Source organism: Indicator indicator, chromosome 3 (genome assembly GCF_027791375.1).
Source record: "Indicator indicator isolate 239-I01 chromosome 3, UM_Iind_1.1, whole genome shotgun sequence".
Lineage (NCBI taxonomy): Eukaryota > Metazoa > Chordata > Aves > Piciformes > Indicatoridae > Indicator > Indicator indicator.
The window spans coordinates 2,844,848-2,860,476 of NC_072012.1; the positions used below are offsets into that span (position 1 = coordinate 2,844,848).

Below are 15,629 nucleotides of genomic sequence, written 5' to 3' on the forward strand. Positions count from 1 at the left end.
AAGCATCAAAAAGAAAAAAAAAAAGAGCTTGAAATTCTCCTGAGAACTTCCAGTTTGTTATACAGCTGGAGAACACTGATGTAGGGAATTATCAGAGGAGCACAGGATGTTAGAGGTTGGAAGGGACCTCTAAAGATCATTGAGTCCAACTTCCCCAGCAGAGCAGGATCAGAGAATCCAGCACAGGTCACACAGGAACACATCCAGATGAGTCTGGAAAGTCTCCAGAGAAGGAGGATCCACAACTGTTCCAGGGCTCTGTGACCCTGACAGTGAAGAAGTTCCTCCTCATGTTCAGGTAGAACCTCCTGTGCTGTAGTTTCTCTCCATTGCCCCTTGTCCTATCCCAGGGTGCAAGTGAGCAGAGCCTGTCCCCTCCCTCTTGACCCCCAGCCCTCAGATACTGATAAACATTTATTAAATCCCCTCTCAGTCTTCTCCTCTCCAGACTAAACAGCCCCAGGGCTCTCAGCCTTTCCTCACCAGGCAGTGCTCCAGTCCCTTCAGCATCCTTATAGCTCTCTGTTGGACTCTGTCCAGCAGATCCCTGTCCCTCCTGAACTGGGGAGCCCAGAACTGGATGCAATATTCCAGGTGAGGTCTCACTATGACAGAGTAGAGGGGAAGGAGAACTTCCCTAGATCTGCTGGACACTCTTTTCTTGATGCACCCCAGGATCCCATTGGCCTTCTTGGGCACCAGGGCACATTGCTGACCCATGGATAAGTTGTTATCCACCAGCACTCCCAGGTCCTTCTCCATCCTGAATGAACCGTGAGGAATTTTCTTTCTTTGGTTGTTGTGGATTTCTGTTTTGCTGTTAATGGTATTTTTATGTATGTAAGAAATAATATTTTGAAAGGAGAGATGACCTGTGATGAACATTTAGAGAAGTACAGCATTAATTAGGCATGTAGAAATTAGCTACACTCGTTGAGTGCTTTGGTTTATAATATTTTTTGTTTTAATTTTTCTTCTGCTTATAGATTAAGTTTGTTCTGGGTTTAGCTGCACAAAATTGTCAGGGAGAGATTATGTCACCAATGTATTAATGTTCTTGATCTTTAATGATATTAATTGCATGAGTTATTAATAGGCTTTTTCATAGCTTGGCATCTTCTCAAGAGTTTTGATTTTCTTAGAGGCTGTCTGGAGTACTGTGCAGGCACATACCTCCATACTCTATATTTCTACATAAGAGCAGCCAGGCAGAAAGGGACCTGGGGGTACTGCTTGACAGCAGCTGAACATGAGCCAGCAGTGTGCCCAGGAGAGCCAATGGCATCCTGGCCTGCATCAGGAATAGTGTGGCCAGCAGGACAAGGGAGGTTATTCTGCCCTGTGCTCAGCACTGGTCAGGCCACACCTTGAGTGCTGTGTCCAGTTCTGGGCTCCTGAATTCAAGAGAGATGTTGAGGGACTGGAAGGTGTCCAGAGAAGGGCAAGGAAGCTGGGGAGGGGTCTGGAGCACAGCCCTGTGAGGAGAGGCTGAGGGAGCTGGGGGTGTTTAGCCTGGAGAAGAGGAGGCTCAGGGGAGACCTCATTGCTGTCTACAACTGCCTGAAGGGAGCCTGTAGCCAGGTGGGGGTTGGGCTCTTCTCCCAGGCAGCCAGGGACAGAACAAGAGGACACAGTCTCAAGCTGTGCCAGGGGAGGTTTGGACTGGATGGTAGGAAGAAATTCTTCCCAGACAGAGAGATTTGCCATTAGAATGTGCTGCCCAGGGAGGTGGTGGAGTCACCATCCCTGGAAGTGTTTAAAAACAGCCTGGATGAGGCACTCAGTGCCATGGGTTAGTTGATTGGATGATGTTGGGTGATAGGTTGGACTTGATGATCTTGAAGGTCTTTTCCAACCTGGTTAATTCTGTAATTCTGTGATAATCATGGAATGGAGACATCCTCCACCAGATCAGAGCCTCCCAAAATGTTTTAAAAAGACATTCTCTTAAGCCCTAAAAGAAAATAGTTCCTATTTTACAGACAAAAAAAAAAAAAAAAGGACATTTCTCTTCTAATTTCTCTTTTAGCATCTATTGTATGCTCTTAATTAGGAACAGATATTCACCACAACCAAGTTTTTCATTCACTCTTCAAGAGATTATGGAAGTTTTGGAGGTTGGTGGCCTAATTCTCTTTAGGAACTAAACTGTGATGAAGAGCATCACCTACTAGTCAGAACTAAATGAAGTCAGGATTTTATCCAGCACACTTTTACATTCTGCACAGACACTTGCACATGCCAAGATGCAAGTCAGATTCTGACAAGGTGAACTCACAGTAAATGCTTACAAAATTAAGGCCTCAGTTCTGTGTGGCACAGTGGATGTCCACTCATCTCAGCCAAACAGATCAGGGAAATTCAGCTTGGCATGTGAGAGGTGGTGCCCATGTGAACCTCATGAGGTTCAACAAGAGCAAGTGCAGGGTTCTGCACGTGGGTTGGAACAATCCTCACTGTCAATACAGACTGGGGGAGGAGGTGAGAGAAAGCAGCCTTGAGGAAAAGGACTTGGGGGTGCTGATGGATGAGAAGCTGGACAGGAGCAGGCAGGGTGAGCTTGCAGCACAGAAGGCAAACCACAGCCTGGGCTGCATCCAAAGCAGCATTGCCAGCAGAGCCAGAGAGGTGATTCTGCCACTTTGCTCTGCTCTGCTGAGACCTCACCTGGAGTACTGTGTGCAGCTCTGGAGCCCTCAGTATAGGAAGGACATGGAGCTGATGGAGCAGGTCCAGAGGAGGGCCATGAGAATGCTCAGGGGGTTGGAGCAGCTCTGCTCTGAGGACAGGCTGAGGGAGCTGGGGGTGTTCAGCCTGGAGAAGAGGAGGTTCCAGGGAGACCTAAGAGCAGCCTGCCAGGACCTGAAGGGGGCTACAGGAAGGCTGCAGAGAGACTGTTTGCAAAGGCCTGTAGGGACAGGACGAGGGACAATGGCTTCAAACTAGAGCAGAGCAGATTGAGATTGGATGTGAGGAACAAGTTCTTCACTATGAGGGTGGTGGATCACTGGCACAGGTTTCCCAGGGAGGTGGTTGAGGCTCCTTCCCTGGAGATCTTCAAGGTGAGGCTGGAGGAGGCCCTGGGCAGCCTGATCCAGTTGGGGATGTCCCTGTTGAGTGCAGGGAGGTCAGACTGGATGACCTCTGGGGGTGCTTCTGTCCTGGAGCAACCTATGATCCTATTTGATAAGCTTTTTAGTATCTCCTCTATTCCAAGGATGTCATTTCTGCATCTGTATGACCACTGACCATTGCAATACACCTCAGGGATCTTTAGACCAGAGGCTGACCAATGTTTAGCAGTGCCACACTGAAAAGAAACAAGGCAGGATCATAAAGGATTTGAATTTATTGATGAGAGCTTTGGTAATTGTATTCACAACTGGGGTTAAAGCATATTGAGCCAGTGCTTTGTCAGGGCATGACAAAGTTGTAGAAAATGTCCTTTAAAGAATCCATATTTCCCTGGTAAAATCATGGATGAGATGGTCTTAATAATGGTGTAGCACACGAAATTCCTGTCCTTTGCTGCAAAGCTAGATTGCAGAAGTGGTTACTACTTTGGTGGACAAGGGGCAATGGTGGAAGTTGAGGCATAGGAAGTTCCACGGAAACAGGAGGAAGAATTATTTCCCTGTGAGGGTGATAGAACACTGGAAGAGGCTGCCCAGGGGGGTTGTGGAGACTCCCTCTCTGGAGATATTCAAGACCTGCCTGGCTGTGTTCCTGTGTGATCTGCCCTAGGTGCTCCTGCTCTGGCAGGGGGGTTGGACTGGATGAGCTTTGGAGGTTTCTTCCAAACCCTAACATTCTGTGATTCTGTGATTCTGAGAAGCCTTTCAAAATTAGCTAAGAAGTCCTCTAGCACTGAAGAAAGTGTGTACAAAGACATTTTTCAAACATTTTTTTATCTGTGGTCAATAGAACACCTGCAGTATCTGAAATGTGACAATTTAGCTTTAGTTCAGAAACTAATGTTGAGCCCCGTCACATGAATGCTAAATCTTTTTACTCAGCTTCTAATCTTTGGCCATTTCTATGCATGTGATTAATTACCACAGGTAACTGATCTTCTAGAGACCAAAGATAAAAGAGCACAGATGAATCACAAAATATTTCTAAGAATTCCTTGAGAGAAGCTGCTGTATTCAAATGGCAGCAAAACCAAATATAATCAGAGTTTTTCTTGTGGCTACATTCATGTGTGATGAATTAATTGTGAGTATGCAATGTAGCACACTAACAGTTACAGAGATGAACAAGTTAGGATATGATTCCAACATTGGCTTGCTTTCATTTATCACAGAATCACAGAATTGTCAGGGCTGGAAGGTACCTCAAGGATCAGCCAGTTCCAACCCCCCTGCCATGGGCAGGGACACCTCACACTACAGCAGGTTGCTCAAAGCCACATCCAGCCTGGCTGCAAAAACCTCCAGGGATGAGGCTTCCACCACCTCCCTCAGCAACCTCTTCCAGTGTCTCACCACCCTCCTGGGGAAGAACTTCCTAACATCCAATCTGAATCTACCCATTTCTAGGTTTGCTCCATTCCCCCCAGTCCTATCACTCCCTGACACTCTAAAAATTCCCTCCCCAGCTTTCTTGTAGGTCCCTTCAGATACTGAGAGGCCACAAGAAGGTCACCTCAGAGCCTTCTCTTCTCCAGACTGAACAGCCCCAACTCTCAGTCTGTCCTCATAGCAGAGGACCTCCAGCCCTCTGATCATCCTTGTGGCCCTTCTCTGGACAGATTATGAGAAGAGCTACCAATATGCTTACAGTTCCTCATCCATTAATTATTTTTCACCCACTAAAGATTCTTCACTGTTCATAGATGAATTCTAGGCATGTCAGTGCTGTAATCTGAAACCACAGAAGTTTCCTACCTGGGGTCTTGAGTGCACTTGTTCCTACTTTGTGCCTGGACTGAGTTGTTCCTACTTGTGCAGTCATGCCTCTCCTCCAGGATCCGGTCTGTGAAACAGGGAGAGATGCTTTCTGCCCTCCCTTCTCTGAATCTTCAGACAGCCCTGAGGGAAGGCCTTTCCACTTGCCACTGCTGTCAATGCTGCTGTCAAATTCTTCCTCTGGTTTCTTCAGTTCTTCAGTGCTGCCCCACGTTTCGCTGTCCGTAACTGAGCGCTTCTCTGAGTCTGTCTTCAGCTACAAGAGGGTTGCATGAGAAACGGTCAGAATCAGCATTTTCACTATTTCCTGAATTCTTAAATCACAGGGGGGGATGGAAATCACAGAATTACAGAACAGTAGAGGTTGGAAGTGACCTCCAGAGATCATTGAGTTCAACGCACCTGCCAGAGCAGGATCACTCAGGGGAGTCTGCACAGGAATGCATCCAGGTGGGGTTGGAAAGTCTCCAGAGAAGGAGACTCCACAACCCCCATGGGCAGCCTGTGCCAGGGCTCTGTCACCCTCATTGTAAAGAAGCTTTTCCTCATGTTGAGCTGAAATCTTCTCTGTTCAAGTTTGAACTCATTGTTCCTTGGCTTATCACTGTGCACCACCCAAAAGAGCCTGGCCCCCTCCCCTTGACACCCACCCCTCAGATATTGAGGGATACTTATGAGGTCCCCTCTCAGCCTTCTCTTCTCCAGACTAAACAGCCCCAGGGCTCTCAGGCTCTCTTCACAGGGGAGATGCTCAAGTCCCTTAAGCATCCTCCTGGCTCTCCCTTGGACTCTCTCCAGCAGGTCTCTGTCTCTCTTGACCTGGGGAGCCCCAAACTGGACACAGGATTGCAGGTGTGGTCTGAGCAGGGCAGAGTAGAGTGGGAGAAGAACCTCCCTGGCCACACTTTCCTTGCTGCACCCCAGGATCCCATTGGCTCTCTTGGCCACAAGGGCACATTGCTGTCCCATACAGAACTTGCTGTCCACCAGCACTCCAAGGTCTTTCTCCATGGAACTGCAGGGCAGCCTCTAACCTGTCCTGATGCCTGCTGTTATTCCCCCCCAGATGCAGGACCCTGCACTTGTCCTTATTGACTTTCATCAGCATATTGATCTATTTGTGGCAAGGACCATGGAAACTTCCTTCCTGAAAAATTAGTATCCTGATCCCAAAAGTCTAAAGACATTCCTCTATGAGGAAGGCACTTCTATCTTTTCTTTTCGGAGGATTTCAACTGTTTTCTTCATAGGGAGACCATAACCAAGGGAAATGTAATTTACCTTAACCTTCAATGGTGATACTCTCAACTCCCTCTGAATTTCACAAATGCATCACTGCATGGAGGTGTTATTACTAAAAGCTTGAAGAAGAGAATTCCTACATATACTGTTAAAATCACAGTCTGTTTTTTTGCCTTTTCTTATCCAAGATTTCCATGGACTGAATTAAGAGTATTGTTCCAGCAGGGCTGAGTATGTTGTGCCACCACTGAGCATGGATAACATTTCATCAAAACTATCAGTGCTGCAGCTGGTGGCTTTTCTACTGGGTTTGTCTCCAGTGGAGACTGGTTAGTCTCCAGTGCCCAGCTGTGAGGGCACTGACATCTGCTAGGAATCCAGGGGCAATGTCTCTAAGATGGAAGAGGGGAAATTTAGACCGGATATTGGGAGGAAATTCTTTACAGTGAGATGCTGCAACAGGTTCCCCCTCAGATGCCCCCTCCCTGAAGGTGTTCAAGGCCAGGTTGGATGAGGCCTTGAGCAACCTGGTCCAGTGGCAGGGGGAATTGAAACTAGATGATCTTTAAGGTCTCTTCCAACTCAACCCATTCTGTCAATCTGTGAATTGTTTCCAACAAGAAACTCACTCTAGATATACCAGCCATCAGTACAGCACTTGCCACCAGTGGGGTGGCTGGACTCACACTTGCTTTGAAACTCAGACTCACATGGAAGATGCATTAGAAGAGGCTGCCCAGGGAGGTGGTGGAGTCACCCTCCCTGGAGGTATTTAAAAGTCAAGTAGATGTGGTGGTGTGGGAGGTAGTTTAGAGGCAGTAGCCCAGCAGTAGGGGTGGGACTGTGAGCTCTAGGTAAGCATTGGGACTTGAAGATCTCAAAGGTCTCTTCCAACTTCAACAGTTCTATAGTTCTGTGGTTCCATGCCCCAGTGAAGACCTAACACCCTTGTGGCATCTGCTTTGCTTGGGGGGTGTGGATAAAGCTGTGCTGCAAGAAACAACCCAACAGGACTGAAAACATAGAAGCTGTGACTTAAACAGAAATGTTGGAGACTGACTACTCTCTGTGTTTGGGAAGACTTGTCTTCTTTGTGCTGACAGTGCTCTCTGTATCCCTTCTTCCTGAAATCTAATGTTTCATGTTGATAAAGATGTGCAGGGGGAGTGCCCAGAGGCTGGAGCCAGGCTCTGCTGGGTGATGCCCAGTGACAGCACAAGGGGCAATGGTGGGAGCTGAGGCATAGGAAGTTCCATGGAAACAGAAGGAAGAATTATTTCCCTGTGAGGGTGACAGAACACTGGAAGAGGCTGCCCAGGGGAGTCGTGGAGTCTCTCTCTCTGGAGATATTCAAGACATGCCTGGCTGTGTTCCTGTGTGATGTAGTCTAGGTGCTCCTGCTCTGGCAGGGGGGTTGGACTGGATGAGCTTTGGAGGTCCCTTCCAGCCCCTAACATTCTGTGATTCTCTGATTTTCTGATTCTGTCTCCTGGCCTCAGTCTCGAGACTTATTTTCACACCATCACCAGTCCTGATTACCCATGCCCCTCTTTCAAAGCAAAAGAGTGGTGCTGTCCTCAGGCATCACCACAGCCTTATCCTCACACATCCAACATAAGTGGGACTGCAACCTGGATCACCTTCAGATGAGGGCTAATTATTATTCTGTAGTGCTAAAACCCCTCCTCCCCACAGACCCCCTGTGTGGGTCTCTGGCACTGCTGTCCTAAGTAGGATTAATGCTGATGAGATGACTGACAGAATAATCAGTTGCTGTTTGCATATTTTTCATTTGAGGCACACAAAAGGCAAAAGCTCTCTGCACTTTTGCAATTTTCATCCATGTTGTGGAGATGCTAGCACAGATTTGGGGTAAGGATTTATGGGAAAAGAGCCCAAGCAAACATCTAGGCAAACACTACAGAGTCCTTTGGAAGAGAGTTTTCATTAGTGGTGGTGTTACCAGCCACATGTGTCACGGTCCCAGAAATTTGAATGGGGTTAAATACATAACTACATACTCTTAAAGCAAGAAATTACAAGCATAGTACTTTCTAAAAGCCTCTTTTCACCATGATGGCATCCAAAAAGTGATGTTAATCCTCTTTTAATAACAAAACAGCAACAAGATGGGCAGTTTCTGCTTCAGGCTATAGCCAGCTTGCACTGCTCTGAACACCTTAAAAGACTGCTAAAGGGAGCTCTCTGTTGCATGAGAGGGACCTGGACAGACTGTCTGGGTGGGCAGAGGCCAATGGGATGAGATTTCACAAGGCTAAGTGCAGGGTTCTACACTTTGACCACAACAACCCCAAGCAGTGCTACAGGCTGGGGACAGAGTGGCTGAGAGCAGCCAGGCAGAGAGGGACCTGGGGGTGCTGGGTGACAGCAGCTGAACAGGAGCCAGCAGTGTGCCCAGGTGGCCAGGAGAGCCAATGGCATCCTGGCCTGGGTCAGGAATAGTGTGGCCAGCAGGACAAGGGAGGTTATTCTGCCCTGTACTCAGCACTGGTCAGGCCACACCTTGAGTCCTGTGTCCAGTTCTGGGCTCCTTAATTCAAGAGAGATGTTGAGGGACTGGAAGGTTTCCAGAGAAGGGTGAGGAAGCCGGGGAGGGGCTTCTTCCTTCAGCCTCTTTGCCCCCAGTGGACAGAACAAGAGAAGGGCATTGCAGTCAAAGCATTTGTTGCCTGATTTTTGTTAGCTCATAGAAGATGAAAACTATCTTGTTTAAGTTGTGCTCTCTGTTGAAAGAGATACTCTGAATGGGATGAAGGGAGTAGAAATCCACCTCTCCTGCAGGGTCAACCCCCCAGACATGCCCTAGCCCAGGCAATAGGCTAAGCACCTGTGAATGTGCTAACCTGGACACTTCCTGGGGTCCAGGTGGTCAAGGCAAATGTGCAGCAGCTCTGATTAACCCTGTAAGCACCCCTGAATGTGCAAACCTGGGGTCCAGATAAACATGGACCAGGTGTGATCAACTTTGTGACACAGCTGTCAACTGTGTGTGTGTGCCCCTGGCCATGTTTGCCTAAGCCCCATCCCATAGGGCCAGTTACCAGGGTTCTGTGTTACCAAAGGGCATTAATTGCCTTGGGACAGTAGTTAAACCAGAGGAGAAGGAAGGCAACCTGCCTTGTGCTCACCCAGCCAGCAAGAGGAGCCAACTGCTGCCAGAGTAGCAGCTGAAGGGCTTGCACTAGCAGACCAACTACACCTGGGTGTTGTTCTTACCACAAAAGAGACAAGAGCCAAATGCTGCCCAAGTGTCAGCTGAAGAACTTGTCCTAACAGGCAACAGCTTCACCCAGGCCTTGCACCTGGACCAAGGCAGAAAGGGGAAAAGCTCCAAGAGAATTGAATCCCAGAAGAGGCTACAGCCTGGCAATGGAGCACACAACAGAGAGGCCCTTAGCCCTCTCTGAGCCAAGGGCAAGCTCCAGACTGTGAGCTGGGCACAACAAGAGAGAGTCCCTCAGCCCCCTCTGAGCCAAGAGCAAGCTCCAGACTGTGAACTGGGCACAAGAGAGAGAGGCCCTTAGCCCTCTCCAAGCCAAGGACTGCTCAAATCATAGCCACAGCATCTGGAATGACACCAGACAGAAGAACAAGCTGTGAGTCCCTGGCTAATTTGCCATGGAATCCCATCTGTGGGAAACCCACAGAGCACAGCACCTGAATTGCTGTCTTGGAAAGGTTGGATCTGTGCTTGAATCATTTAACTGTCTTTAGATGTGAAATGTAATACCCACAACTGAATAATAGAACCTGTAAATACACTTTGTAAATAAGACACAGCAGTGCTTGAAGATACCACTGCCCAAGATATTAAGTATTAAAACATATAAAAACATACACCTGATTACACCACCTCTCACAAACACAGTCATATTGTATGGTAAGGTGCAGCAGGGGCTGGGACCAGCAAGGACTCCCCATAGGCAGGCAGAACAGAGTCTTGCCAGCCAGCACCTTCAGCAGTGGGATGTATCTGAGGCATCAGCCCATGAGTCAGAGTTGAGTCAGTGGGGTCCAAGGGCTTCTCCCACATGAGTATGGTAGAGGAGTTCATGAAATATGAATATTTCAGTTGCTTCAGAGGCACTGATACCAGCCCTTTTTCTTTGTTATCCTGCAGGCTTGGGGGGATGTTGCAAGAAAAGGGAAGGAAACCCTACTCACCTGGGCATGAGTGTTCTTCCTTGAAGAGGCAGTTATGTTGGAATAAGAGCTGACAGATGAGGTGGTATTCAAATCATCTGTGCTGAGGTTGTCAAGAGTGTCACTGAGGCCACTGCTAACAGAGCTGCTGTCATCCCAGCTGCAGAGAAAGAGGCACATGTACTTTACAGAGGGCAGAAAGCTCAAAATCATCAGATGTGATTGCTTCTTCTTCACAAGGTTTACCAGAAAAACTTCAGCAATGTTTCCTAGTGTACAATGAATATTGGTTTTCAGGCTTTTTAATGGTTCACTTACTGGCAAGCAGTTGCTTGTTCAATTAATGAAAAGACTCAGGTGCCAGGGATCTGGCCCAAGCAAGCAGTAGTGTAAGTCATTAAAACAGGTTGTTTAATGCTTCATTGCAATCACATTCAGCACACTGGCAGGGAAATCCATTAAATCTTTCTGGTGTTGCTAGCCAAAGCATTTGTAATAGCTTGGAGAAGACCTGAGGGATTTCTAGGCTACAGAGAAATAAAACAGAGTATCATAGAATCATAGAATTGTCAGGGTTGGAAGGGACCTCAAGGATCAGCCAGTTCCAACCCCCCTGCCATGGGCAGGGACACCTCACACTACAGCAGGTTGCTCACAGCCACATCCAGCCTGGCCTTAAACACCTCCAGGAATGAGGCTTCCACCACCTCCCTGAACAAGCTGTTCCAGTGTCTCACCAGCCTCATGGGGAAGAATTTCTTCCTAACATCCAATCTGAATCTACCCATTCTATCTCTCTCTTCTGCAGCCTAATCAGCTGTCAGCAGGAAGTCAGTATTTCCGAAAGTTTTATTTTCTGGTCTCTAGCTTCTGTCTAGTGGGTGCACTGTCATCAAAGTGGATTTCCTGACAACACAGTCCCCAGAGCTGACTGAAACCAGGTTATACATCTCTCAGGAAACACAGGCTGTCAACTCTTCTGCTGTGGGAGATTGAGGCAGAGGATGCAAATGAGAGAAAGGCTACTCTCAGCTCTATGTCATTTACCTACTCTCACAAAAGGAAGGGAGGTTGATCTGTGTTTCTCAGACCTTTCTCTACAAAGTTGGTTCTCCATGGTGTTACTTTATGACTCTTAGCTTATTGCTGTACACAGCAGTATGCTCCCAGCTGTACTACATCTTCACCTGCTAATCTTGTTTTGGATTATTCCCAGGCCACAGTTTGAAAGATCACTCACTTTATCATCTCCAATGGCATTAATCTTCCATAGTTCTAGTTACATAAAAGATATCTCATTAGAAAGGTGTCCTTTCTAAACACCACAAAGAAGCAGACTCCCCTAGGAGCTAATTCACCTTGCCTTAAACTGTCCCAGGTTTGTGGGATGAGGTCTCCGCTGAAGATGTCTCCTCATGTATGTACCTGTCCTAGAGAGGAGAGGGTCGATAAAGCCTGTTCTAGACCCATAACTTCTGGAGAGACACAGCTTGGTATCTCTCTTTTTTAGGCATGCTGCTCAAGTTCAACACACAAGACAAAATACTTAGCATCCTTCTTTTGTTGCAGTCTACATCATGAGATTCCTTTTACACATAAAGTAGAATCAATCCCATAGTCAAGGCAGAGCTCAATACTATTGCTACTAGTCATACAGAGCAAACAGGGAGAAGTGCTGTGCATCCTCATTTCAGATGTGGTGTTTTGGGAGATTAAATTCACTTGTGCACTTCTTCATGGAAGGATTTAGAAAGTCATGATACAAAAATAGCTGCTGATGCACCAGGAAGTTCAGTGCACAAGTCTCATACCATGGCAAATGCAGAAAGCATTATCTTCACTTTGTGAAAGGTAGAAAATCACACTGTTAGCTCAGTGACAAGATAAACATGTTTCAGAGGCCAGAAGAAATCCTCATTATCATTACAGACTGGGGGAGGAGGTGAGAGAAAGCAGCCCTGAGGAAAAGGACTTGGGGGTGCTGATGGATGAGAAGCTGGACAGGAGCAGGCAGGGTGAGCTTGCAGCACAGAAGGCAAATCACAGCCTGGGCTGCATCCAAAGCAGCATTGCCAGCAGAGCCAGAGAGGTGATTCTGCCACTTTGCTCTGCTCTGCTGAGACCTCACCTGGAGCACTGTGTGCAGCTCTGGAGTCCTCAGTATAGGAAGGACATGGAGCTGATGGAGAGGGTCCAGAGGAGGGCACAAGAATGCTCAGGGGGTTGGAGCAGCTCTGCTATGAGGACAGGCTGAGGGAGCTGGGGGTGTTCAGTCTGCAGAAGAGGAGGCTCCAGGCAGACCTAAGAGCAGCCTGCCAGTACCTGAAGGGGGCTACAGGAAGGCTGCAGAGAGACTGTTTGCAAAGGGCTGCAGGGACAGGATGAGGAACAATGGCTTCAAACTAGAGCAGAGAAGATTGAGATTGGATGTTAGGAACAAGTTCTTTCCTATGAGGGTGGTGGAACACTGGCACAGGTTTCCCAGGAAGGTGGTTGAGGCTCCTTCCCTGGAGATCTTCTAGGTGAGGCTGGAGGAGGCCCTGGGCAGCCTGATCTAGTTGGGGATGTCCCTGCTGAGTGCAGGGAGGTCAGACTGGATGAGCTTTGGAGGTCCCTTCCAACCTCTGATATAGTGTGCTACTGTGGTACTGTGTTTGAGGCCAAACAGAAACTGAATTGCTGATTGTATGTTTGTGCCTCTATAAATCATACTAAGAGGAGATCCAAAATGAGCAGTGAGGTGTTATTTCTTCCTCTGGCTGCTCACAGCTGGCTGTGTTATGTTCCTATATCCTCAGATAATGCAGGTCTCCCATGTCACTCTTATAGACCCTCTGGATGTCTCTTCACTGTTGTTGATAGAAAGAGTAGAAGTAAGAGGAACATAAGCAATTGCTTTGATTAATGCAGCCTACTTCCATGGTTGACAATAAAATGCCAGTAGACCAGTCTAGTGCAGTGGCTAGGACTGGGATACCTTCAGTGATACTGGGTAGCTCATCAAATTGACCAATAGTGTCCTAAAAAAACCAACATCCCCAAATTTAGCCACCTGTGAAGTGAGCAGTGGCTACCAGGAGTGTAACACAATCTGTGTCTGTCATGCACAGGGCATCTACAGGAAATGTGAGTTAGGAAATCAAAGGCTGACATTTAATGTCCTAGGTAGTAAGCAGACAGAAGCAGCTACATCCAAAGGGTAAGCAGAAAAGACTGGAGAAATGTCAGTGAGGTAGAAGACTTAGATGCCCACAGTAGACAGTTTGAGCTTAGTTCACCTTTCCCTCTGTAAGAGAATAAATCTTGTCCATTTTGATGGGAATCAAGAAAGATAAAATCACCTTTGCTCCTCACCCAGGCAACAGCTGTCCAGGGAGGGGATGGTGAAAAGACTTTCTGGAATGTCCAACAAAAGGGAAGATTGTTGTGAAGGACCTGCCTGCTGGGTCAGCTCTGCCCACTGCTAGCACACCTGGCAGTGACTGGGGTTTGGGCCAGGGGGAGCTGCCATTAACTGAACAAAACACACTGAGCCTTAGCAGCTCAGGGGGAGAGAGAAAAAGATATCACTGTGCAGCCTGGAAGGCACAGCCCAGGAACCCTATTTCCACCATGAAGAAAAGAAGAACTCCTGAAGAAGAGAAGACATCTTTACTGAAGACACCACATGCTGGAGGCTGCTGAGAGAAAGACTTGGACTTTGGGATCTCTCCCTCCCCTTCTCCAGAGGAGGACAGCAAAAGCCAACAAGGATGACATCTCCAAGACAAAGTGCTGCTTCTCCAAGCCAAAGTGGCAGCACCCTGCCTCAGACCTAAATCATCTTGGGAAGGGGGGTGGTGATGGGTGGTGTGGTAATATAATTCCTTTCCTGCTCTCTCTCTGGTTTTTTTTTCTTCTCTCTCTCCCTCTCTTTTCTTCTCTCCTTCTCTTTTCCTCTCTCCCTCTCTCTCTCTTCCTCTCTCTTTCTCCTTCAATAAACAGCCTTGTTTTGATATTCAGCCTCGTTTGTGGCTTTAACTTCACAACACAGGAATGTTCAAAGAAAAAAAAAAAAAAGAACTGAGTCTCACTCCTCATCTGTTCATACACTCCCTGCAAGTGGCAGACAGACCTCACTGACCATCATTCTGTCCTTGAGCCAGTCCCCCACACATAAAACCCATAAACTGTTGAACATGATGTATAAATCAGTCTCCACAACAGCCTCCATGGAGGTGGATGTTGCTTCTCTGGGCATACCAGTAAAGGGAATATTAACACACAGGCTGCTGCCATGAACCATCCTCTCTGGCACCTGTATTCCAGAATGCATTTCAGGAGACTAAGGCATGATTCAGCCTAAAATAGAGACTTTAAAACTACTCCCCTTAATTGACTTTTCAGAACAGAAAGGATCTCGTAGCTCATGAAGAAGAAAAGACAAGAAAATAATTGGACTGTTTTCCTCAAAGCAAGTATATCAGCAGGTAAATTTTCTCCTTCGAAGTTCAATTCATCATGAATGAATTTGTTTTAAATCTACTGTGAGTTCAGCTGCCTATTATTTATAAAGCAACTACAGCGAGCCTGCACAGACACCTTCAAAATCATAGAATCATGGAATTATCAGGATTGGAAGGGACCTCAAAGATCAGCTAGTTCCAAACACCCTACAATGGGCAGGGACAGCTCACACTACAGCAGGTTGCTCACAGCCACATCCAGCCTGGCTGCAAAAACCTCCAGGGATGAGGCTTCCACCACCTCCCTCAGCAACCTCTTCCAGTGTCTCACCACCCTCATGGGGAAGAATTTCTTCCTAACATCCAATCTGAATCTACCCATTTCTAGTTTTGTTCCATTCCTCCTAATCTTATCACTCCCTGACACCCTAAAAAGTCCCTCCCCAGCTTTCTTGTAGCCCTTTTCAGATACTGGAAGGCCACAAGAAGGTCTCCTGGGAGCCTTCTCTTCTCCAGACTGAACAGCCCCAACTCTCTCAGTCTGTCTCCAGAGCAGAGCAGCTCCAGCCCTCTGTTCATCCTCATGGCCCTTCTCTGGACACCTTCCAGCACCTCCAGATCCTTCCTGTAACAGGGGCTCCAGAACTGGATACAGAATGAATTCCTAAAACCAGTACTTCTTGTCAATCCACAGATTCTGAGAGCCAAACTCCAAGCCTTGAATCAAAGCAGAAACTTCCAGGGGCTGTAAATTTCCTAACAACTGTTCTCTCCTCATAGCTAAATGAAAACACAGCCAGCTGGCCTCGTACATCACCACCTTTTCCTCAGCAAGAGCAATGCCTTACCTGTCATAGCCACAACAAGG

The 15,629-nt window shown here is 47.4% G+C and overlaps 1 protein-coding gene across 1 annotated transcript in view; it reads right to left on the reverse strand.

Annotated features, from left to right (window-relative positions):
* Nucleotides 1-15,629, reverse strand: part of NAV3 (neuron navigator 3) — a 367,296-nt gene that overhangs the window by 79,830 nt on the left and 271,837 nt on the right. The window contains exons 13-14 of the mRNA XM_054399920.1: nt 10,344-10,476; nt 4,890-5,166 (exon numbers count right to left, since the gene is read on the reverse strand). Coding sequence (XP_054255895.1) covers nt 4,890-5,166; nt 10,344-10,476 — 410 coding nt within the window. The remainder of the gene's footprint in view (nt 1-4,889; nt 5,167-10,343; nt 10,477-15,629) is intronic.